Source organism: Salvelinus fontinalis, chromosome 37 (genome assembly GCF_029448725.1).
Source record: "Salvelinus fontinalis isolate EN_2023a chromosome 37, ASM2944872v1, whole genome shotgun sequence".
In the NCBI taxonomy this organism is placed as follows: Eukaryota; Metazoa; Chordata; class Actinopteri; order Salmoniformes; family Salmonidae; genus Salvelinus; species Salvelinus fontinalis.
In genome coordinates, this window is record NC_074701.1 from 25,885,395 (window position 1) to 25,911,453 (window position 26,059).

General features: G+C 41.0%; 1 protein-coding gene across 10 annotated transcripts; it reads left to right on the forward strand.

Moving 5' to 3' along the window:
* Positions 1-5,047: 5,047 nt before the first annotated feature.
* Positions 5,048-23,584, forward strand: LOC129836434 (kinesin-like protein KIF11-B). 10 transcript variants are annotated; one of them, XM_055902600.1, is made up of 27 exons: positions 5,049-5,172; positions 5,413-5,521; positions 5,695-5,827; positions 5,933-6,030; positions 6,167-6,245; positions 6,337-6,522; positions 6,672-6,796; positions 6,905-6,995; positions 7,139-7,381; positions 7,481-7,576; positions 7,695-7,783; positions 7,899-7,986; positions 8,102-8,290; positions 8,428-8,635; positions 8,751-8,923; positions 9,053-9,178; positions 9,276-9,434; positions 9,976-10,115; positions 10,263-10,542; positions 10,757-10,979; positions 11,083-11,240; positions 11,460-11,564; positions 11,671-13,830; positions 18,036-18,177; positions 18,365-20,444; positions 20,643-20,715; positions 21,512-23,584. In XM_055902600.1, exons 2-23 carry the CDS (start codon positions 5,445-5,447, stop codon positions 11,779-11,781), a joined length of 3,177 nt encoding a protein of 1,058 aa, XP_055758575.1. In that variant the 5' UTR covers positions 5,049-5,172; positions 5,413-5,444; the 3' UTR covers positions 11,782-13,830; positions 18,036-18,177; positions 18,365-20,444; positions 20,643-20,715; positions 21,512-23,584. The 10 variants fall into 10 exon arrangements, with proteins under 10 accessions (XP_055758580.1, XP_055758575.1, XP_055758576.1 ...); XM_055902601.1 differs by having other exon boundaries at positions 18,365-19,893; positions 20,353-20,715; XM_055902604.1 differs by having other exon boundaries at positions 18,365-19,529; positions 19,744-20,715.
* Positions 23,585-26,059: the final 2,475 nt, after the last annotated feature.

Genomic DNA, 26,059 nt, shown 5'->3' on the forward strand with positions numbered 1-26,059 from the left:
AGAGAGAGAAGAAAGAGTAGAGAGAGAGTGGAGAGAAGAGAGAGAAGAGAAAGAGAGAGGGGGAGAGAAGAGGAGAGACAGACAAGAGAGAAAGAGAGATGAGAGAGAGAGAAGAGAAAGGAGAGAAGAGAGAGAGAGAAGAAAGATTAGAGAAAGAGAGGAGAGACAGAGAATAGAGAGAGAAGAGAGAAGAGAAAGAGAAGAGAGAGGAGAGAGATAGGAGGGAAGAGAGAGAGGAGATGGAAGAGAGGAGATAGAAGACAGAGAGAAGTTAGAGAAAGAAGAGAGAGAGAAGATAGAAAATAGAGAGAGAAGAGAGAGAGGAGAGATAATAGGAGAGAGAGAAGAGAGAGGAGAGACAGAAGAAAGAGAGAACAGAGAGAGAGAGGAGAGAAGAGAGAGAGAAGAAGAGAGAGAGGAGAGTGACACGAGAGACAGAATAGAGAGATGAAAGAGAGAACAGAGAGAGGAGAGAAGAGAGGGAGAAGAAAGAGAGAAGAGAGAGAGAGAGAGGGGAGATATAGAGGAGAGAAGAAAGAGAGGAGTTAGAAGAGCGAGAGGAGATAGAAGATAGAGAGAAGAGAATGAGAAGAAAGAGAGAAGAGAGAGAGAGGATTTGACTATTGAGAAGTTTAGGAACGGTGTTCCCTCCCTATCCCCTCTCCCCTTGCAGGGGGGAAAAGGAATCCCTTTTTAAGTACTCTTTTTAACGCCCACAGTTCCAAAAATGTTAGTGTATTGTGTGAACGCCGCCTTCCTCAGGCAGATGGGTTTTTTCCAGGTCCGGTGTCCGGCCGATAGGCTGCACAGCGTGCCTCCGTGGGGAATGGTGCCCTCCTTGCACCCCTCGCCCACGCTCCGCCACATTGAGCGGGATTTAGAGGGGGGGGGGGCGTTTTGTGTTGCCTATGTCTCAGTGTCACCTAGGGGTCTGGAGAGCCCCGCATGACGATTAATCAAGTGTCATGTGTGGTTTTTGTTAATATGGATCTTTGTTTTCTAACACTAGACTGATATAGGAGACTTTTCTTTGTTATTGTGTTGTGGTTTTTTGTCAAATAGTTAATACATGCCAAATATATCATGTTTGAGCTTTGCATTAAGCTTTCTTATACATTAAAAACAGACCAGAGAATATTCATTCATAAATGCACGTATTGCAAATGGGATGAATGTATGTCTAGATGTGTTTAAATCACCCCTGACTTGAATCTTAGACATCTTTGAAATCACAAACAACAGTTTTAAGAATGACTTTACACTACAGCATCAATAATTAATAGTACTGTATTGTACATCACTTTCTTTTGCGCTTACTTTCAAAACCCTCCGTTGTGAATTTGAGGCCCGATTGCTTGTCTAGTATTTTGAGCAGCAATAAGATACAATGTCCAAATTATAGCCTAGTAGCAGCCTACCAATACACAGTGGCACTGGTTAGAAGTAGTGTGTGTGTATACAGTGACATACTGTACTTCATCAAGAGTGAGTTATATTTGTAATGGATCCTACTCTTCTATTTCCCAAAAGACATTGATTACACTACCTTCATTTCATACCTAACAGTTAACATATTGGGTATATATTGTAAAGGTTTAAATCATTTCATACCTAACAGTTAACATATTGGGTATATATTGTAAAGGTTTAAATCATTTCATACCTAACAGTTAACATATTGGGTATATATTGTAAAGGTTTAAATCATTTCATACCTAACAGTTAACATATTGGGTATATATTGTAAAGGTTTAAATCATTTCATACCTAACAGTTAACATATTGGGTATATATTGTAAAGGTTTAAATCATTTCATACCTAACAGTTAACATATTGGGTATATATTGTAAAGGTTTAAATCATTTCAAACCTAACAGTTAACATATTGGGTATATATTGTAAAGGTTTAAATCATTTCATACCTAACAGTTAACATATTGGGTATATATTGTAAAGGTTTTAATCATTTCATACCTAACAGTTAACATATTGGGTATATATTGTAAAGGTTTAAATCATTTCATACCTAACAGTTAACATATTGGGTATATATTGTAAAGGTTTAAATCATTTCATACCTAACAGTTAACATATTGGGTATATATTGTTAACATGTGTATTTAGAAAGTGATCTATTCTACATAATTTTTACAAGCTTAAAACAACAATACTGTAACTATGGGCCAGTTTCCCGGACACAGAATGTGTCTTAGACTTAAAGGCATGCTGTGTTTGGGGAAACTGGCCCTAAGATTTCTGCATGTTCAAGAAAACTGCAGGGGACAAAGTAAAAACACACACACACATGAAACAGCCCCTGGATTGCTTACCTGTAATATAATAAAGATACTGGTATGTCTCCTCGTTCAGGCCCCGAGGCAGTGATAGCAGGGCCTTAGATAGAGACAAATGCTTCTGCTGTGGCAGTCCCCTAACATCTGAGCAACCACAGTCACCCGCTAGATTCTTACTCCTCCAATGGAGTAGGTCATATAATGTTTCTTTTTCTGAGCGACTGATGGAAAAAGAAACAATAGGATTGTTCCCACTTCACTTTGCTTCCACCCTCACAGTTAAAATTGTTATGATAATGAAGTGGATTTGTGAGACCCAGCAGATTGGAATAGAAAAGCTCTCTTTGATCGGAGGAATCTGAGGTGTTTGGGTCACTCAAACCCCATGCCTGGGGCGTGGCCTGGGTGACAGCTGCTCTCATGACGATGAAACTCCAGGAGAGGGTCATCTCAGAGACCCAACAACCATCTATGAAGAATTAATTTCCAAAGAACATGTAGTTTTAGATTCCTCCAATTTTGGATGAGCTACATTGTAGCCTATTAGTTAATTTAGTGATCTACCCTCATTTGCTTCATATCCTCCATCAGGTGTCTCATGTGATTTTGGAGATGGAAAACCCAGAAAATGCATGCAATGTGCATTTATTTGCTTTTGACTTTTTGATTACCTAGATAAGTTGTTTATTCTTGTTCTAAAAGTGAGGGAATCAGTGGACTGTGTGTGGCCATTGAGGACTGAAATTAGTCACCCTTTTCTACCACCGTTCAAAAACACAGGTTCAGATTATTTTTTAAAGTGCTTTATAATTGCTGAATAATCACACTGGGGTAGGGAAATTGTGTGTGTGTGTGTGTGTGTGTGTGTGTGTGTGTGTGTGTGTGTGTGTGTGTGTGTGTGTGTGTGTGTGTGTGTGTGTGTGTGTGTGTGTGTGTGTGTGTGTGTGTGTGTGTGTGTGTGTGTGTGTGTGTGTGTGTGTGTGTGTGTGTGTGTGTGTGTGTGTGAGAGAGAGAGAAGCACACAAGGGAATAACCCCCTCCCCACTAGGATGAGTGGGTAGATGCCCACGAGGAGATGGATGACTGTGCTCTGCAAGGTTGATGGGTGGTGTCATGTCATAAAATATGAGACAAAGAGTAGAGGTAGAAAAGGTCTTACTTGGCAAATAAAGGAAATAATCTGGCAATAGAGGCGAATGGCAGCACTTCATTGACTCACTGCTAGTTGTTTTGCCATATATATATATATATATATATATATAATGTCCCCTGTTCTTTAATTTGGGTTTTACAATCTCTGTTATTTGTTATTCATAATCATATTATATTTCAATAGTCAGACATGACCAACTTAAGAAAAACTCAGTTGAAAGTAAATTATTGTGCAAGCACAGAAGGATGTGTTATGTTCTTGCTGCTGTTTGATGTATTAATTAATCACAGAGAGTAGGCTATTGTATTCACCAGTGGGTTTACCAGTCCAGTGCAAATCTCAAACACAAATGCAAATCTCAAACACAAACCGTTGTTCATCTACAACAATCTGATATCTGAATGTTGGCGCTGGATGGAAGTGTGCTCCTCAAATGGCTCATACTGTGTAACTATGAGGGCAGAAAATACTGGCATAATGAGCTGTGTGTCAAAATGACATGGGCATTTCATCCACCAGTCAATCAAGTAGTGGTCAGAAGCCACGCAGTTAAACATAAATGGATTCTGTGCTGTTTGTTCAGCTTCAAGTCTGTAGGGTGATTGATGAACTGATGAATAGATAATGTAGACTACATTATTAGCCGACACAAGATACATTTGTTAAATTTGACTTTTAGGCTAGATTGGAAAATAGTATATAGCATGTATGCTATTCCCATAGGCTATTAGGCCCAGGAAGTTATGTATTTAATGGCCCAGTGCAGACAAAAATTATGATTTTTTTTTGTGTTTTATATATATTGCCAAACTATGAGGTTGGAATAATACTGTGAACTTGTGAAAATTAGGATAATGCCCTTTCAGTGTAAGAGCTGTTTGAAAAGACTGCCTGAAATTTCAGCCTGTTTTGGTGGGATGGAGTTTTCACCAGGTAGTGAATTAGTTAAGAAAGAGAGTTCCTAACCTCTCTGCCAATAACAGCTAGTTTTCAGTTTTCCCCTCCCCACTCAGACCACTCCCAGACAGTCCTAGCAACATTCTTGCTTTAGAAATTGTTCTTTGCTAAGAATGTATATACTTTTTTTTTTTTTTTACCATTTTAATGGAAAACTATTACAGTAAGGTACTTAATTGTTACCCAGAAATGATTTGATATTGAGACAAAAATGGTTGCATTGGACCTTTAATAGATGTTGGTATTTTCCACATGATTAATTCCACAAAATGAACAGCCATATAACTGACTATAAAGAACTGACTAGGATGTTTTTATTTTACTAATATTACTCTTCCTGTATTCCGGATTATGTAAATGCAAAATTAACAACATGTGTGGAGAAAATTAAATGACCAGATCCATTAACTTTCCATTTGGTGTTTGTCATGTAAATGTATTTACCTTGAATCACACATGAAGCCAAAACGGGATTATTTTTATGGGCATACCAAAAAAAGCACATTAGCGCCATCAAGTGGATATGTGTTCCAATGTAAAGCTCAGTTCCCGTGATGCATCTCGCCTCCATTTTTATTGTGACCCCAGACTGCCAATAAAATCGCGTTTAAGAAATTCCGCCTAAGCCATTGGCTGTACATCTCGGTTGAAGAACATTTAAAGTTGTGTTTGAAAAATTCCCCACGATAGCGCGCCAGCGGTGACGGAAGTCATATTTGTTCAAAAGTACTTAGCTACAAGAGAATCGTTCAAAAGAAACAATAGAGGTAAGACTTCATCACTTGGTAAGGACAATTTTGGGGCTCGTTTCCGGTAGCTTGTGTTTTTTTGTATATCGCACTATTTGCTAGCTGTAGCTAACATTCTAAGTAACGTAGGCAGTTATCTTGGTTGACGCTAGTTAGCTCACGTTAATGTTAGCTGACTAGGTTAGCCAGAGTAGGGTTTATGTTAGTTAGCTAATACATTTGTTTTTAAATGGGGGAAACTGTGTTTATGTGTTACAGTTGGCGTTTGCAGTATTGAGTGTTCTGCAAACATGTCTACGCACAACTCGTTCAGTGTCGCAAAGAAGGATGAGAAGGGGAGAAATATTCAAGTCGTTGTGAGATGCAGGTAAACTAAACTTGACTTGTATGAAACCAGTGGGAGTTGGGACTAAAAGCAACTCGATCATAGCTAATTAACTTGCTAGCTAAATGGACAAGAACATCAGTGTTGGTATCACAGCAACAGTAGTTATTTAGCCTAATGTTGTCTTACTAACTTCTCTGCCCATGCCTATTCAGACCCTTCAACAACGCGGAACGCAAGTCTGCCGCCCATGGAGTCATTGACACAGTAGAAAATCGAAAAGAGATCAATGTGCGAACGGGAGGGATTGGCGATAAGGCAGCTAGGAAGACGTACACCTTTGATATGGTAACTAATGTAACGTTTGTCTAAACTGGACAAACCACTATTATTGGGTTGCAAGGTCATTTGTTCCTAATGTGCAAATTACATGTTATCAAACCCTCGCCTCAGGTGTTTGGTCCATCTGCCAAGCAAATTGATGTCTACAAGAGTGTTGTCTGCCCTATTTTGGATGAAGTGATTGGTGGATACAATTGTACAGTTTTTGCGTAAGTACTACCTAAACAGGGGTTAAGTGGCCTATCCACAAGGTTACATTTAGCCATTTGAAGCTGACACCTGGTGCTAAGGTGGTTGTCAGTTTTATACATGTTTTTGACTAAACGTTTTCTTTCTGTCATTTAGCTATGGCCAAACGGGAACAGGAAAGACTTTTACAATGGAAGGAGAAAGATCTCCAAATGAAGAATTTACATGGGAAGAGGTATAACATAACTTGTATCAGATCTGTCAATTATCTTATGTTTTATTTTTTAAATGCTTTCAATATTTGTGATTTGAATGGACTCTTTCAGGATCCTCTTGCGGGTATCATTCCCCGGACACTTCATCAGATATTTGAGAAGCTGTCCGAAAGTGGGACAGAGTTTTCTGTCAAGGTTTCCTTGCTGGAGATCTACAATGAAGAGTTGTTTGACCTGCTGAGCCCTTTTCCTGATGTCACTGAACGTCTTCAGTTGTTTGATGATCCACGTAACAAGGTACTAACCAGTCTCTTATGTATGTACCTAATGGGTTGAATCACACTTGTCTGTCAACATGTCACTGCTGCCCCCCAGGGTGATTTTCTTAATCTAATGGTCATATTAAAACCTGCTTTTGAAGGTTAAATATAATTTCTGTCCTTCAGAGGGGTGTTATCATCAAAGGCCTGGAAGAAATCACAGTACACAACAAAAATGAGGTTTACCAGATTTTGGAGCGTGGATCTGCCAAGAGGAAAACTGCCTCCACTCTCATGAATGCGTACTCCAGGTAAACCTGCGTGTCTGACCAAATAAAATTGTCTCATACTAAACCACAGGGTGTAAATGTTTGAGTTGAGTGTTTGTTTGTATTTATTTGCCCCTTTTTGTTTTTCAGTCGCTCTCACTCCGTGTTCTCCGTCACGATTCATATGAAGGAGATAACTGTTGATGGAGAGGAACTGGTCAAGATTGGAAAACTGAACTTGGTATGTTTAACTGGTATTACCTACAATACATTGTCATACACGCCCTACCAGTGACATACAAAGATGGATAGCACATTTGACCTGTGTGCACCTGCTTGTGTTGCCCATCAGGAATTCTAGCTAATGTGACCCTCACCTTGTAGGTTGACCTTGCTGGCAGTGAGAACATCGGCCGGTCCGGTGCTGTGGACAAGCGGGCTCGTGAGGCTGGCAACATCAACCAGTCTTTGCTGACACTGGGCAGGGTGATCACTGCACTGGTGGAGAAGAGGCCCCATGTGCCCTACAGGGAGTCCAAACTCACCCGTATCCTCCAGGACTCACTGGGAGGCCGCACTAAGACTTCCATCATTGCCACAGTTTCACCAGCCTCCATCAACTTGGAGGTGTGTTTTGTCTGGCTTTGTTATTGTCTCTTGGCATCGATGTCTAGATTGATATCTAATTTTATCAATACTCAACTTTTCGTTTCATGAAATCCCCAGGAAACTCTGAGCACACTGGATTATGCCAACAGGGCCAAGAACATCATGAATAAGCCTGAGGTGAACCAGAAGTTGACAAAGAGAACTCTTATCAAGGTATATAAGCGTAGAACAAACCTCTCAATTTGAGTATGCATGCTCTGTTTACTTTATGCATGTGTATTTTATTTATGGGAAAACATCTGGACTGAAAAATATTGAATTTCATCATCAGGAATACACAGAGGAAATTGAGCGTCTAAAACGGGATTTGGCTGCCACTCGTGACAAGAATGGAGTGTATCTGTCATCTGAGAACTATGAGTAAATGCCCATTGTACAACACAAATGTTGTGTATGAATCAAATGTTTATTTCTAAAGTCTGAATCCCTTCCAAAGGAGAAAGTATATAGGTTAACATTTCATTAATCCCCTTAGGAGCATGGCAGCTGCGATATCTTCCCAAGAGGAGCATATCACTGAATACACAGAGAAGATTGCTGCAGTGGAGGAGGAACTGAAGAGCGTAAGCTTATTTTGAAAGTACTCTCATATTTTACTTCCTGTTTTTGGATGAGCAGCACCATGGTTACCGGCTCCACTTGACTCGTCAAACATGTTTAACCGTCCCTCCTCCCCAGGTTACAGAGCTGTTTGAGGATCGCAAGGAGAAGCTGGACAAGTGCACCAATGACCTAGAGGAGAAGAACCAGAAGCTGCAAGAGACTCACAGGGACCTGCAGGAGACCAAGCAGAAGCTCACTGAGGAGGAGTTTATAGTGTCTGAGCTGGCCACCACTGAGGAGAAACTGTACACCACTGCAGACAAGGTTAGGGTGATATCATTACGACCAGTTAGGACAATGTTTAAGGGCGTCTACTAAATTACTAAAATTACACTTTTGAGAATGTACAGGATATTCAAATAACTGATTTAGTCTAAAGTTATGAGTTAATGTTTTCCCAGTTGCTGACAACTGTTGACGCAAGCACCAAAGACGTGTCTGGCCTGCATGCCAAGCTGGAGAGGAAGAAAAAGGTTGAGGAGCACAACTCTGAGATCCAGATGAGTTTTGCAGACTGCATGGATGCTATGTTCAGCCAGATGCAGAACTCTGTAGAAGACCAGCACAGCAAGCACCAGGGCATGCTGGACTCCTACAAAACCTCAGTTGGTGAGCAACTTGAAATGGTTCAGTACTTTGAGTGATATGAGCGCATCATAGAATTTGATATCCATTTTAATCTTTTACTCCAAACTCCCCCCCCCCCCCCCCCCCCCTTCCTCAGAGGGTCTTATCACAGTCAACGACAAAGCTTTCAAAGGAGCCATGGCTACTGTAGCCACGTCCTTCTGCAGCATCAAAGACCTGGTTGCTGATGGCGTGACCAAGTGTCAGGCTAAGATGATGGAGCAGGAGACGCTGTGTGTGGAGGCTAAAAACAGTCTGCACCAGGTTTTGGTATGGACAGAAATGAAGCAGTCTCTATTGTCTTATCTCTGTTCTCATCTTTTCTATTTTTTGGGTCCACGAATCTGTATGAATAGAGGTGGGAGAGGTTTCATGAAAAATGCAATCCCGGGTTAACAGGAGGAGCATAAGCTGGAGCTTGAGGAGGTCCTGGTGGCCCAGGTGTTGCCTGGTCTGAGTGCTATCATGGCCATGAACGACAGCCTGAGGAAGACACTGGAGACCCACCATGCCCTGGCAGCTAAGGTAAAGGAAGCTGGCTGAAATAATGCACAATACTGTTCTCAAAATACTTTTGAGTATACATGATGGACAACTTTGTGAATGCATTCCTTTTCCCCAGATGGAGTCCATGAAGGTGGAGACGGCGTCATTCTTCAGTGGCCATGCCCAGGACCTGGCTACCCTGAGGGAGACCGCAACAGAAGGTCTCGGCTCCCTAAAGACTGAGCACGACAACCTGAAGGAACAGATCAGCAGAGCAGACAAGGAGCACCAAACGGTACAGCCTGGGATCTGCTTGGAGTTGTGTAGTCTAACGCAGTGGTGTCAGGCCATGGGAAAATATCGATATACTTTAAAATTACTAAAACGTAATTGAAACTGTCAAAATAATGGACTTAAGTTCAGTTTCTTCACTGTCCAGTTCGCTAATCATCATCACAAATGAAACCTAGACAGCGAGGGAGTATGAAATTACATAAACAATGGACTATTCTTTTGGGCAAATGTTGACGGCAGTGTTTCAATGTCGCCCCGGGACAAAATTTGTCTGACACCCCTGGTTTAAAGCATTCTCTTATCACCCTCTTACATATCTTGTTTTTTTTTCAGATCATTGCAAAGTAATACTACACCTTGAGATGTACAATAGTGTTGCTCTTGTAGCGGTGTCTACTCTGCTTTGATGCCATTGATCCAGTCCTTGTTCAACATCCAAATGTTGATGAAACCCCGGGCATTCTCACTATCAAGGCTGTATGGTCAACAAGTGTGCTTTTCTATCTGACCTTGTAACATACCTTCTGTTTCTGATCGTACAGGGCATGACCCAGGTGATCCAGTGTCTGCAGAACCAGCTCAACCTCCTGGCCATGGAGACCCAGAATAACTACGCTGGCCTGATGAATGCCTCCGATGCCCTGCAGGTCCCTGTTCAGTCCCTTCAGCAGACCCTTCAAACGTAAGTGCAACTGGGCTGTCTTAACTGGGCCATTGACATGTCTAATGATTTCTGTCCATAGTGTGGGCTTTGTTCATTTGAATCTGCATATTTTTCACCTGGTATGTTTGCCAGGGCAGAGCCTCTAACTTTGCTGCCCTTCTCCAGGAGATGCAGTTTGTCTGAGAACCAGACCGCCACCCAAAAGGAGCGTCTAGAGTCCACCACTGCCAGCTTGATCTCTGAAGTCCAACAGACTGCCCAGGAGGCCACGCGCACAGTGGACGAGTGCTCCGGCTACTGCAGCCACCTGCACAGCTCTCTGACCCAGCTGGGTGAGAAGAGTCTGCAGTGGTGTGCCTCTACCAAAGATGGCATTGACTCCCAGGCCCAGGCTCAGCTCACCCTGATCAGAGACCAAACCGCGTCTGCTCAGACCCTGCTAACGGTAAACTATACACTCGGATAGATTGTTGTGCAGTTTTACCTCAAACGGATGCTTGTTGGTGTATGAAATGGCACGTATAGCGCTTGACAGTTTCTGGTACTGCAATTTTTGTTTTGCAAAATTGTTTAGCTTTGAAATCCATGCGCAGCTTCTTACATGTCTGTAATCATTATGACTGAAATCCTGACCGGTGTTTCTCTGTGGTGTTATTCAGAGAGTAGAGCAGAGCTGTGAGGAGAGGGTCCAGGAGGTGAGTGGGCAGCTGAAGCAGCAGCAGGAGATGGTGAAGGAGGGTCTGGGGGCCATGAAGGAGCAGACGTCACTGGACCAGAACACCCTGGAACACCACCAGACGGAACTCAAGGCCCACTTGGAGGATGGCCTGGCCCGTGTCCACAGCTTCCTCAGCGAGGAGCTCCTACAGGATGTCCCAACTGGTGAGCCTGACATGGATGTAATGTTAATCTGGCTTTTTTCTTTTCTACACATTATTTTTCCGAGTCACTGACCTGTCATGTTTCCTTCAATTTGTTCTGGTAGGTGCAACTCCTCGGAGGAGGGACTTTGTGTACCCACGTCTCCTGGCCAAGTCGAAGAGCAGAGCAGAACTGCTGGAGAACCTCCGCCACAAGCAGGAGGAGCTGCAGACGGCACTGTTCCAGTGTGACGCAGTGGAGGAGGAGAAGCAGGTTGATCAGGTACACTTCAGAAAATTAGAGCCCAGTATTTCCTTTTTGGGTCATGTGGGTTTGGGGCTGTATTGCAGATTACATTGACATGATTACATGAAGTCAACTGTACAGACTCTATGAACTTTGACTGATCTTGACTGTTCAGCATGTATGACATGTAATGACAATGAAAAGGGTGACTTTCAGAGAGTACAGAGTAGCTTTAATCTATGACTGTTGCCATAGGACTCTCTGGAGGATGAGGTGAGCGGCTATGACTACGTCACTGATCCGCCTTACATAGACGAAAACCTCATGTGCTACGAGAACGGGAGAGTGCCGTTCTTCAAGGTAAGATTACTTTGGTGTTTCTCTGTTTGGCTAAGTACTGTCATCTACCGCTCCCAGCTATAGATGGCATTGTTTGATTGTAATGTTTTGTTTTGTTTCCTTTCAGCAAAAGAAGGCCGGCAAGAAGGAAAAATCAGTTAATCATTCCAAGATGGTAGATAATGATACTCAGGCAACGCCGGTCAGGTCAAAATTACCACTCAGGTGTCAGAACTAGTAGAACTTGACTGACCTTTACATTTCTTAACTATTTTGTTAATCTTTTACCTGGGTCGTCCCACCAATTAGGTGCCTTTTTTGAGTTGTGTGACTTGGTGGGAACTTTATTTCACAATTTTACCATTCTGTCAAAGAGCACATTCAACTTAATTAAAACACTTTTTCCAATCTCATCTTAAATTGTGCATGAATCCTGTTGTGACAGGGTGAATGTAACCTTGTGTGCAACAGTGAGTGGCAATTGAATGTAATTTTCAACATTTCTAGCCCCTCTATGGGTTTCACGGTTGATGTTATGCTACATCCGCTCCGTTTTCCACCACAAAACATCAGACAATGGCCAAAAAGAGTAGAACCAGCTCACCTGCTTTTACACTATGATTTGACCATTAGATGTTCAGTGTTTATTTCGTTTTTTTTTTTGGCTGCAATATGGACCTGACCAAATTCCTATAGAAATGTGTTATAGATCTGTCATTCAAAATGAAAGCAAGTCAAAAGTGCTAGATCTGTTCTATGCTACCTGTTTTGTTTTTGGGTGTTTTGATTTTGTACACCAGCTTCAAACTGAAAATACAATATTTTTGGTTATTGAAATATATTTCACAGCGGTTTAGATGGTACAATGATTCGCTACACTATACATTGCTTGTTTTTTCGCAAACTGAAATTAGGCGAACTAAGAATTTTAGCAACCAGGAAATGGCAGATTTCTGCATACTGCACCTTTTTTAAAGGAGTAGTTTCACCATATTAAAACAAGTGGTTCACGTAACAGGGTTGACCTTAAAATTGGGGACTTTTTTTATACCTTAATGTATAAGTAATTACTTAAATATTCAGAAATGACTTTCAAAGCAACAATAAATAGGGCTTTCTAAAGGTGGTAAACATGAGATGTTGGTTAAAATTTCCTTTGCATACTCTGACTTCTAGGGAGATGTCAAAATGCAGATTATTTGCACTTTAGCAAGTCTTTATTCATAAAATCTGTGTTCTATATTAAAGGCACTTCATTCTAATATAACATGCTTTTAAAATTCAGGATTTGTGCACAATTTCTACTTAAAATATCAAAGGGATGTAAAGTTCTTTTGTGGAACGAGTCATTTTACTATTCATTTTCTCTTGGTGTAATGTTCTGCTTTTTATTTTGTTATAAAAAAATTGACAAATGAATGAGCTAGAAAACATTAACTTAATGTTGTCTTGTACGTCAAACTATTAAATTGATATTTTTAGATGTCGGCTTCCTCTGAAATGTACAACATAAATGATAATTTAGTGGACTGTGCCACAAGTCCGTACTTAAATGCAATACTGGGAATTGTCATGAGCCTTTCTATAATGCAAATGAGTATGAGGTTCTGATTTATTAGGGCTCAGTTTCATGGCCAGGATGAACTGGTTCAAGTTATGATGCAATAATTTGGATGAAAGGGGACTTAGTTTATAGGAATGATTTCAGTTAAATGTACAAAAAGCTCACAGTAACCATGTTCAGTACTGACCATAGTGTGTGTGTATATACAGTTACTGACTTTGAATTTGTGAATCCTAAACCCCGCCTCACTCCTACCAAGTCGCTCAAATGGGTCCTCTGTTGGCACGACTTGCTAACTGGTTGAACACAGCACGTGTATAACCAAAGGCAGTACAGTATGAAGAATGGCAGAAACTGTTTCTCCAATAGAAATCCCCGATCACGCTTATCGGCGATATCATGGCGACTTTGGTTAGCTACGCTCATGCGCAGATACGTCATTGGTTCAAACCTACGATTTAAAGTTGTTTTGACAAATGAAAACGTGTCAGTTTGTCACTCACTTGGTTGGCGTAATAACATGTTAAATTACTTAAGACGTATTGGCTCGAATCTAGGTTGTGCCTTTAGATTTCGAGAAAATCAGCAAATAAGGAAGAATGTTTCACTTCTCTTTGACTATTCTAAACCCAAACACCGGCCAGGTCTGCTTCGTAAGCATTCCCGGAAGTCTCAAGATGTTGCGCCTTTGGGTTTAGAAACTGGTATAACTACACCCAGATAGTAAGTCGAACATTTCTGAGTTTCCTAGTTCCGATTAATAATGCTACGTTTTTCAGACAAATGTGCTTTGATTGGGCGAGTTTGTTTAGCATCGCCTGTATAGGTGGAATTAGCATATTTTAGACAATGACGCTCCAACCCTGTTCCTGGAGCGTTACCCTCCTGTAGGTTTTCGCTCCAACCCCAGTTGTAACTAAGCTGATTTAGTTTATCAACCAGCTAATTATTAGAAGAATGTGTGTTTAGATTAGGTTTGGAATGAATATACAGAACGTTAGCTCTCCAGGAACAAGGTTGGAGAAACCTGTTTTAGACCATTCAATTTAGTCGTGAAGTTAAATCTCCAGCCCACCCTCATGCGCTGTTTTGGTTCCACAGTCTCCTTGAACAATCAGCTTTCCTAGATAAATTCGATCCACGCAATCCACGTCTGCAAAATTTTTGCCTAGTTCGACCCTCCGTCTGATCGTATCAGTAGCAGATGGTGTTGGTTCTTGTGTTGCTACAGGTTTGTTTTATGAACGTCCCTTGCTTTGGAGGACATAAGTCGCTTTGGATAAAAGCATCTGCTAAATGGCATATATTATTACTAGCTATGTATGTATTATAACATAATGCCACCCTAACCCTATATATGACGCCGCGCCGTCATATAGAACAAGACACCCCAGCTAGCTAGTTTATTACCTTCACCTTGCTTTATAACTAGCTAGCTATCTTTATTTCCCTTGAACAATTTACATATACTAAGCCTTTGAACAATTTACATATACTAAGTAGGGAAAGCCAGATAGTAGTATATCCGTCGCTGCTAATTTTATTCTGCCAGAGATAATGAAATCACAGAAGCTTTGAAGTATCTTGTTGAATCTTAGCTAACTAGTTATCGCTCCAGTCACTTGCATGAGCATTAAATCTACAGCACAGTCTGCACTATTTCCCGCTGTTCAATGGCCATTTCAATTAATTATACGAAATTATTTTTTGAAGAATTTAACTCTTATCCTACCATAGCCCAATATGTACTCCTAAGGACCCTACCATTATTCCTTATGGCCCAATGACCTTACATTGCCTTCCGAAAGTATTCACATCCCTTTACATTTTCTTGTGTTACAGCCTGAATTTAAAATTGATAATTTCTGTCACTGATCTACACACAATACCTCATAATGTAAAGTGGAATTTTGTTTGTAGAACATTTTAGAAATGTATTTGCAAGAATATAAAGCTGAAATGTCTTGAGTCAATACGTATTCAGTCCCTTTATGGCAAGCCTAAAGAAGTTCAGGAGTAAAAAATGTGCTTAACAAATCACATAAGTTGCACGGACTCATTCCGGGTCCAATAATTGTGTTTAACATGATTTTTGAATAACTACCTCTCTGTACCCCACACATAGAATTATCTGTAAGGTCCCTCAATCGCGTAGTGAATTTCAACCACAAAGATCAGAGAGGTTTTGAGGCGTTGGATGGTGTATTAATCATTGGTGGGAAAAGTATCCTTGTCATACTTGAGTAAAAGTAAAGATACATTCATAGAATATGACTCAAGTAAAAGTGAAAGTCACCAGGTAAAATACTACTAAAAGTATTTGGTTTTAAATATACTTAAGTATCAGCTCCAGAGTGGCGCAGCGGTCTAAGGCACTGCATCAGTGCTAGATGCGTCACTACAGACCTTGGTTCAATCCTGGTCTGTATCACAACTAGCCGTGATTGGGAGTCCCATAGGGCGGCGCACAATTGGCCAAGCGTCGTCTGTTTTAGGGTTTGGCTGGGGTAGGCCGTCATTGTAAATAAGAATTTGTTCTTAACTGACTTGCCTAGTTTAATAAAAGTTAAATAAATATAAATGTTTATATAATTGCTAAAATATACTCAAGTATTAAAAGTAAAAGTATAAATCATTTCAAATTCCTTATATTAAACAAACCAGACTGCACTATTTTCTTGTTTAAAAAAAATCTATTTACAGATAGCCAGGGGTACACTTCAAAACTCATACATAATTAACAAACAAATCATTTGTTAATTTGTTGCCAGATCAGAGGCAGTAGAGATGACCAGGGAATTTATCTTGATAAGCATTCAAAATGTAACAATTATTTTTGGCTGTCAGGGAAAATGTATGTAGTGAGAGGTACATTATTTTCTTTAGGAATGTATTGAAGTAAAAGTAGTCAAAAATATAAATACTAAAGTAAAGTACAGAAAACTAATTGAGTAGTACTTTAAAGTATTTTTACTTAGGTACTTTACACCACAATATACCCAGTCACTATAAAGATACAGGCATCCTTCCTAACTCAGTTGCTGGAGAGGAAGAAACTGCTCAGGGATTTCACCATGAGGCCAATGGTGATTTTAAAACAGTTAAAGTGTTTAATGGTTGTGATATGAGAGAACTGAGGATGGATCAACAAAATTGTAGTTACTTCACAATACTAACCTACAAAGAAGGAATCTTGTACAGAGTTAACAATATTCCAAAACATGAATCCTGTTTGCAGAAAGGCACTTTATTAATATTGCAAAAAAACGTGGCAAAGACATTAACTTTTTGTCCTGAATCCAACACAACACATCCCTGAGCACCACTCTTCATATTTTGGTTGTGCATATTTGTGGCTGCATCATGTTATGGGTATTCTTGTCATCGGCAAGGTCTAGGGAGTTTTTTAAAATAAAAAATGAACGGAATACAGCTATACGCACATGCACAATCCTAGAGGAAAAGCTGGTACAGTCTGCTTTCCAACAGACACAGGGAGATTAATTCACCTTTCAACAGGACAATAACCTAAAACACAAGGCCAAATCTACACAAGTCGCTTACCAATACGACACTGAATGTTCCCGAGTGGTCTAGTTACAGTTTTTACTGAAATTGGCTTGAAAATCTATGACAAGACTTGAAAATGGCAGTCTTCCAATGATCAACAATTAACTTGACAGTGCTTGAAGAATTTTTTATATAATAATGGGCAAATATTATACAATCCAAGTGTGCAAAGCTCTAAGAGGCTTACCCCCAAAAGACTCACAGCTGTAATTGCCGCCAAAGGTGCTTCTACAAAGTATTGACTCGGGTGTGAATAGTTTTGTAAATTAGACTTCTATATTTCATTTTACAATAAATTTGTACAAACTTCTAAAAACATGTTTTCACTTTCAATATGCAGTATTGTGTGTAGATGGGTGAGAAAAAAATATAGTTTAATCCATTTTGAATTCAGGCTGTAACACAACAAAATGTGTAGTAAGTCAAGGGGTATGAATACTTTCTAAAGCGCTGTATGTTATTTTCAGGTATACTGGCTCTGGCAGCCAAAACAGCAAAGTACTCAGTTTAAACAAATCGATTCTCAATTGCAACAGAATCATAAAGCCCTGTACTTTCATATCCCATCAAAATAATTTGCAAAATGCAAAATACACACTTACTGTACACTGTTTCAACCGGCTTTATCACAGTTACAGCCGACAGTAGATTTCAGTGACAACACATTTCTGGCGGCTTTATTCCATTACACACAGTTGTTCAGAGCATTCTAGATGGCTAATTAGCACAAGTAGTTCCTCTGTCTTCAGTCTGTCTTCTGTAAGCATGCACTGTAACATGGAGATATGGCCGTGAGGGAACACTAACCCTATAACGGTGTGTATCAGTTTAACCGTATGTATAAAAAAAAAAAAAGATTTCTCACTGATATGAAAGACAAGGTCTTTATGTTTCCACAACCGTGCCGCAAGCGATGCATGTCAATGTTCAGACCGAGAGTATGGTGCTCTTAACAAAACCCCCGTACAGAAGACGCCTTTGTCCAATGACTCTTATGTGTGATGTAATGGAATTGCGAGTCATGATTCATGATCAAGGGCTCATCCTATCAAAACCCAAGCTCTAAGGTTGTAGTTTATGTTTTTGTTGTCATCTAAGTGTTTGTAAACAAACAGTGTGCTGTGGATCTAAAATGTTTTTAAAACCACCATGCCAAACTCATAGACTGTCAGTCTGTTCAGAGGATTTGAGCCCATCCCTTAGTTAACCCCACAAAGTGGCAGCTCAAGCTGTTGAATTGCTGAATATGTGAAAGGTAAATGCAAGCACCAGATAGCTAAATACCAGTGATGGATAGATCAGTTTGCTAGCTAGGCCTGTATTACTTGCTTGACAGTCAGCTTGGTTTTGTTTTCCAGGTGTGTATGGCATGCCAGTGCATGCTCATTGTTTGTGTTGGAGTTGTACCAGAATACCACATTGAACAAGGTGACCATACCAACCATGAGGAGTTCATCAAACACGTTACATTTACAGAGGACGTCAACTCTCGTGACGGAGGTGAGAGAGGCCACTGTTCATGATTCAATGGGAGCAAAACTGTGCTGTGCTTGAGAATGTAGTGTCATTCACACTTGTATGGAATTGAACATATTTCCAAATACTCTAGACGCTGGAAAATATATGAATGACATCTTCCAGTCTCTGTCCTTCCTTTTGCTTAGTGGTTCCTTTTATAAATCAACAGGCTTACAAGGTCAGTTTGGCAGGCTCTTTGTTCTTCGCTGGGGTTTGGTTGGTAATGTTTGTTTGGAACCCTCTTTGACAAGACTGGAAGGAAACCAGTCTTCCTAACAGGTGAGGAGAATGAAGCTCACAACTTTACATATTATGATCATAATACATATCCTATGAAGTAGTTGACAGGCTAATATGATGTAGTCTGCTTTTCAGCCCAGCTAATAGTAGTCACTGGTAAAAATCTCAGAGATATGGTTAGGCCTCATCATTCATCATTTCAAAAACATCAACTATTGACTGCTAGTGCATTGATAATATGCTCTTCTACTGACTTTCTGTTTGACCCACTGTTTTGATCCCGCTGTTTCTCTCTCTCTGCTTCTCTCTCAGCCTTTCTCTCCCAGCTCTTTTCTTCGATGTCTTGTTTTGGTTATGCCAGAGCCTTTGCTCCCAGCTATGAGGCGTTTGCGTTGTCCTGCCTACTAATGGGTCACATGAATGGGGGAATGTCCCTCGTCTGTTTCGTGCTTACCCAGGAGTATGTGGGCAAGGCCTACTGGGCCACGACAGGTACAAATAATCATCATGACACTGACAGATGTTTGTCAGACACAGCTACAGTAACTGAGGAGGGTGGGACTAGGATTCGACAATGGGTCAATTGTAGTCAAGAAGAGTCAGTGGGAACAAAGTGAAATAAGATGGTGGTCTGGCACTATTGGAAAGTGTTTTGTCCCGACTATTTCAATTTAGTTTTTTGGTGTTTGTGTTTTTCAGGGACCTTGACTAATATGACCTTTGCATTAAAGGCTTGACTGACACCTTTCCCAATACATTTGGCCCCATATGTGAGACTGCAGTTTGCTGATGGAACAAATGGCAAGATGCCCTTTTCGTCACCTGTCTTTGTCTTGTTCCTGTTTTTTGGGCTGAGGCAGGATTCTCCCGGAGTCTCCCCGCTGGCTGTATTCCCGTGATTACACGGAGCAGGCGGAGGAGGTTCTGTAGTACAAGGCCGTGAGGAATGGGAACGGCAACGCCACAGCCAAAGTGAAGCTTCGCAGGTGTCCTGGCTTCGTCAAGACGTAACCAGGACAACGATGGCCCTGGCCTCCTCGGTCTCGTCACCCACCTAGTGCTCCGCTGGAGGACCGTGGTGTCATGTATGTCTGGTGAGCGTACAGACCATAACCTGAACCACTGGGAAACCACAAAGGGACTCGCTTTTTGCCATGCCATTACCAGCGCATGGACAGTGTCAACAGCTCACGATGATGCTTTTCGGTTCAGTATACATTGTTTTAAAGACCTTTCACACGGAAGACGGCAAACATGAATGACCTTAAATTGACGCTGTCTCTGGATGTGCTTTCCGTATTCCTGCAGCCTGGTGTACTATGGGCTCATCATGAATGCCTGTGAGGACGGTGGGAACCGCTACTTCAGTGTTGCCATGTATGAATTGGTGGAGCTTCCGGCCTACCCTCTCTGTATCCATTATTTTTATTTATTTTTATTTTACCGTTATTTTACCAGGTAAGTTGACTGAGAACACGTTCTCATTTGCAGCAACGACCTGGGGAATAGTTACAGGGGAGAGGAGGGGGATGAATGAGCCAATTGTAAACTTCATAAACAAGCAGTGGTAAGATTCTCACCACCTGTCATGATATCCTATGAATTGAAGTGTGTCAGTGGTGCACTGAATAAATGTCTTGTTTTGTGGTTAAAAATAAAAAGTTTAATTGTAATAGTTTCACAAGACCGTTATTCTCATCACACCTGTGCTAGACAGTTAGAATGTATGCTTGTTTTTAGGGCTGGGAGAAAGAAAAATAGCTTTCTGGGGTTAACTGGCTTGTCATATCTATGCACTATGTTTATCCCAGTAAACGCTGGTAAGGGCATCCCATCTACAGTCTATGACAGAATATATTAGATACATTTTTATTCATAATGTGTTTTTTTAAGCTTTGTTACCCTGTCTTTATTTAGGCACTGTGTTCAATGCTACCTCTTTAGCTTTGTTAGGAAAGCTGTTGGTCAGTGTACGTCTACACTACTGAACTGTAACCCACTGTTATAAGGTGAGTGCAGTGCAGACAGAGCCCACTAACAGATCCCACAAAATTACTTTTATAAAGTACAGTAGAGGGCGCTGTTCTTTAATTTTGGCTTCAATGAGCTTCTGTATTTCAATTTAAGTTCTCACAATGCAGTATGGTTTTGTACAGTATGTTGAAGAGGTGTTTAAGAAAATGTTCCGTGCTTTTTCTTGATGTCAGGAACGCTGGTCTTGGGGTCTGCTCAATGTCCTGCAGAGTCTGAGGGATCCTGGCCCCTTTTGTGCCCTCTACGGTACGTCGGCAGAATATAATTAATATGATGATGGACAAAGAAATCCTCAGGATTGTAGTTTATCAAGTACAAGGACCACTTTGGGCTTTCTGTAAGTGTTCAAATTGTGGTAAATAGAAGTGTTGCCTTCTGTCAGATTATATGGTATTCACTTGAGCCCCTGAAGCTTGTGCTGCACTTGGTTTGCGGGCAGTAGATAGCCTAGCGGTTAAGAGCGTAGGGACAGTAACCGAAAGGTCTCCGGTTCGAATCCCCAAACCATATTGGGTTAGTTACGCCCTAGCCTCGGACGCCGGGCTTATCACGTAGTTTGAAGACCTGGGGAAGTTCTCCTCAGGAGGAAGATAAAAAGGAGTGGAGTATGGCAGGGATTGCCACACAAAACCAATCACATATTTTGTATTGGTGGAGCTCCGAACAGGGTTTGTGTTTCTGAAATGTTTTCTGATTTTCAACAGGCTAGCAACCATAAGATACAAAACTAATGTTGCAAAGACTACACAAACTTTGTCTGACACGGTAGGAAAAGAGACACAGACAAAATCGAGAGAAAAACAAAGACGAAAAAAAAGGAAATGCCTCTTCTGAGGGGAAATGTAATTTCTACTCGGAGCCAATCAAATACAAGCGCTGAAAACAATACTGAAGTTCTCCAGAATTCCAATAGACGGGACGAGAAGGATGGTCATGCATGACTAGTTACGCCCTATCCAAATGTACATTTACAATGCTCTTTAAAAAGGACAATGCTTAACATTCTGTATCTTGGGGGGTTGGCTTGTGTTCCCTTTTACAGACACTTTTGTTTTGAAGAGGACCAATTGAAAACGAGCCACAAACGAAATCAGGGACTGACTATGAACGAGAGAACAATCTGACGAGAGGGACTATCGAAGCCTGTTTACAAACGAGTGCTTTCTCACAACATATCAGATTTCCTCTTGTTTCCATGGTGAAGCAAGGACAGGGCTAGCTACATGCCGTGATGGATGGTGGACCATTTTACAGGGAACAGCACATGTTTTTAATGTTTTCATGTTATTTTGTTTCTGTGTGGGGGTTGTGTGATACGTTTTCTACTGTACAATGAAATGTGAAGTGCCTTCTAAAATTGCTGTTTAGTAACAGTGAATATATCATGTCAAATGGGATTATAAAGCAACAGTTAATAATGTGATATCAAATGAAAGAGAATTACAATTACTGTCAAAGGTTCTCTGTTTCTAACAATTTGAAGCCTGTAGTTTAAATGGTTTGTTTCAAGATGTTGGGCGATTAGGCCTGGCTCGCAATCAGAGTTTCAATTCATCCCAAAGGTGTTCGATGGAGTTGAGGTCAGGGCTCTGTGCAGGTCAGTCAAGTTTTTCCACACCGATCTCGACAAACCATTTCAGTATGGACCTTGCTTTGTGCACAGGGGGCATTGTCATGCTAGAGCAGGAAAGGGCCTTTCCCAAACTGTTGCCACAAAGTTGGAAGCACAGAATCGTCTAGAATGTGATTGTATGCTGTAGCTTCTGCTATTTGCATTGAGAATACAGATTATGTAGTAAGTGTGTATATATATTTTCACACAGGCAGCCCAATTCTGGTCTTTTGACCAATCACATCAGATCTCTTTCAGAGCTGATCTGATTTGTCAAAATACCAATTAGCGGGGAAAAAGATTGGAATTGGGCTGCCTGTCTAAACACAGCGAAAATGTGAATGGTTTGTGCAGTATTCTAGTACCCCCCCACAACCCCCCACAGGTCATTGGTTTACGTTGTGCTCCAAGGTGATGCCAGAGCTATAATTGTGATTGTTAACATGACAGAAAGTAGTACAGTGGTGTGTAATACGAGTAACTGCCAAAATATAGGGAACACCAACATAGTGTCTTCATGGGCCACCAAGAGCCAGAACATCTTCAAAACACAAGTACAAGTGTCTGGAACTCAATTGGAGGGATGCGACATCGTTCTTCCATGAGAAATTCTATCATTTAGTGGTTTGTTAATGATGGTGGAAAACGCTGTCTCAGGCACCGCTCCAGAATCTCCCATAAGTGTTCAATTGGGATGGCGTATGGTTTACATTGTTTTCATGCTCATCTGACCACTCGCGCCCTGTGGATGGGGTCATTGCCATCCTATTGGGGCCTAGCCATGGTAGCCAAAATAATGGCTTGCCCAGCATTTATATACAGTACATGACCCTAAGCATGAGGGGATGTTAATTAACTCAGGAACCACACCTGTGTGGAAGCACCTGCTTTCAATATACTTTGTATCTTTCATTACTCGTGTTTCTATTCATTTGGAAGTTACCTATATATTTATGAGAATGACTTGAACATGATCATAAATTACACAAGCCTGCACAGTGTTTATGCCCTTCAAAATTACGTGATGAAATTTTTCTTCTATTAAAGCAAAATGTGTTACACTGTAACAGGGTGTATTGTAATGTTAATGGTCACTGTAATGTATTATTTTTTTATTTTATTGAGGGGGGGCATTGTAATGTTTTATAGCTATGTAAATGATGTTGAATAAAAGTGATATATTGATACCAGAGGGCGCTCTAGTAACAGTCACTGGTATTGTCAGGGGTTTGTGTCACCATTGACGCAGACAGGAGAGGCCCAGTTCAACCATATCGCCCAGAAGCTGTCTCATCAAAGACTGAGAAGTAACCGCATAATGTTTTTCCCCATCATTTATAATTATGCCTTATGGCAGAGTTGGCCCATACCACCGGTTCAACAAGTAGTTGGAGCGAGTTGAAGAGTTTAAACTGTAATCATTGTTTTCATTATATACCTCTGACACTGTGCTTGCCAGCACAGAAATCCCCTTTTGAAGTAAATAAACAGTCTTCAATGAAAGTTTGTTGAAAATGTCTTGAATATACCGTACGTAGAATGATTATAAATGATGTGAGGTCAGCTTAATATCAAGCTCACAACCACAAAGGGTGGATTCACTTCAATTTTAAGAGTGTTCATCCTAATGCAAGCAGTGGTTGTTCTACTTACATAAAGTAACTCTTGTGGTCTGCTACCATCATTATTTTATGATTGAGCTTGAGGTTACTGCCCAACACTGATTTGAGGTCATGGAATTGCTGCACCTCACCAAACAGCATATTGTGTAACAAATAGATTTGTCACACAATTGCTCTTGCTGCAGCATATTTTGTGGATGGGTGAAAGAACGCAAAGCAGAGAGGTAGATAGCACACACGACGTGGCTGGGTGAGGTTACTTCCATTCCCTGTCTAATTAGAAGCCAATTTAAAGGCATGTCAGATGATTCAGCTGAATGGTTGTATAAACTAAATAACAAACAGGAAAGTCTGAAGCCGCAAGGTGATTTCATTATTCAAACTGGCACTGGAGACTGGGTAAACACACAAAATATTGTTCACACACTTGCCCACATACACACTCAAATAAAAAGTTAAGGAACTGGTCAGATAACTAACCCAACCCCCAATTTGTCACTTAACACTCAGAAATAAGCATTTTCCAACAGCACAAAAACTGTATCTTGATATATATAGTTACAGTGAATTCGGAAAGTATTCAGACCCCTTGACTTTTTCCACATTTTGTTACATTACAGCCTTATTCTAAAATGGATTAAAACGTTTTTTCCTCTCATCAATCAACACACAGTACCCCATAACAACAAAGCAAAAACAGGTTTTTAGAAAGTTTTGCAAATGTATTAAAAATAGAAAACTGAAATATCACATTTACATAAGTATTCAGACCAATTACTCAGTACTTTGTTGAAGCACCTTTGGCAGCGATTACAGCCTCGAGTCTTCTTGGGTATGACGCTACAAGCTTGGAACACCTGTATTTGTGGAGTTTCTCCCATTGTTCTTTGCAGATCCTCTCAAGTTATGTCAGGTTGGATGGGGAGCGTCGCTACACAGCTATTTTCAGGTCTCTTCAGAGATGTTAGATCGGGGTCAAGTTCGGGCTCTGGCTGGGCCACTCAAGGACATTCAGAGACTTGTCCCGAAGCCCTTCCTGCGTTGTCTTGGCTGTATGCTTAGGGTTGTTGTCCTGTTGGAAGGTGAACCTTGGCCCCAGTCTGAGGTCCTGAGCGCTCTGGTGCAGGTTTTCATCAAGGATCTCTGTGTGCTTTGCTCTGTTCATCTTTGCCTCGATCCTGACTAGTCTCCCAGTCCCTGCCGCTGAAAAACATCCCCACAGCATGATGCTGCCACCACCATCCTTCACCTTATGGATGTCGCCAAGTTTCCTCTGGATGTGAAGCTTGGCATTCAGGCCAAAGAGTTCAATCTTGGTTTCATCAGACCAGAGAATATTGTTTCTCATGGTCTGAGAGTCTTTTAGGTGCCTTTTGGCAAACTCCAAGTGGGCTGTCATGTGTCTTTTACTGAGCAGTGGGTTCCGCCTGGCCACTCTATCATAAAGGCCTGATTGGTGGAGTGCTGCAGAGATGGTTTTCATTCTGGAATGTTCTCCCATATCCACCAAGGAACTTTGAAGTTCTGTCAGAGTGAGCATCGGGTTTTGGTCACCTCCCTGACCAAGACCCTTCAATTTCGAGTCTCATAGCAAAGGGTCTGAATACTTACGTAAATAAGGTATTTCTGTTTCTTATTTTTTTATACATTTGCAAACATTTCTAAAAACCTGTTTTCGCTTTGTCATTATGGAGTATTAGAATAAGGCTGTAACATAACAGTCAAGGGGTCTGAATACTGCCTCCAGTCATCTCCATTAAGTTGATGAGGCATAAGGAGGGTAATGGGAGTGTGGTTATGGGTTTGAGTGGGTGTGGGAGCACTGAGCTTGTGGCCAGGTGAGTAATGTCGACACTGACCCACTGCTGAACTTTCCAGGAACAACGCTGTCAGATCTCTAGAGAGAGTGTGTATGGGGGTGGGTGTGCAGGGATTGGAGTGTGTGCGTGTTCCTGAGAGCATGCAGGAGAGTGTGTATTTGTGCTTGTGGTAGCCTATTGTGTGGGTTGCTAACAGTAACTGTGCTTTCACTAGTCCATATTTATGTGTTTATTTAAGCAATAAGGGGTGTGGTATATGGCCAATATACCACGGCTAAGGGCTGTTCTTAACCACGACGCAACGCAGAGTGCTTGGATACAGCCCTTAGCCGTGGTATATTGGCCATATACCACAAACCCCCAAGGTGCCTTATTGCTATTATAAACTGGTTATCAACGTAATTAGAGCAGTTCAAATAAATGTTTTATCATACCTGTCGTATACGGTCTGATATACCACGGCTGTCAGCCAATCAGCATTCAGGGCTCGAACCACCCAGTTTATAATTAAGATTTTATCCGTGTTAAATTTTTGA

Coding starts and splice junctions, on each gene's coding strand:
- LOC129836434 (XM_055902605.1), top strand. CDS start 5,445: ATGTCTACGCACAACTCGTTCAGTGTCGCAAAGAAGGATGAGAAGGGG. Junction 7,382..7,480: donor CAGCCTCCATCAACTTGGAG/GTGTGTTTTGTC, acceptor TGAAATCCCCAG/GAAACTCTGAGCACACTGGA. Junction 7,784..7,898: donor CTGTCATCTGAGAACTATGA/GTAAATGCCCAT, acceptor TAATCCCCTTAG/GAGCATGGCAGCTGCGATAT.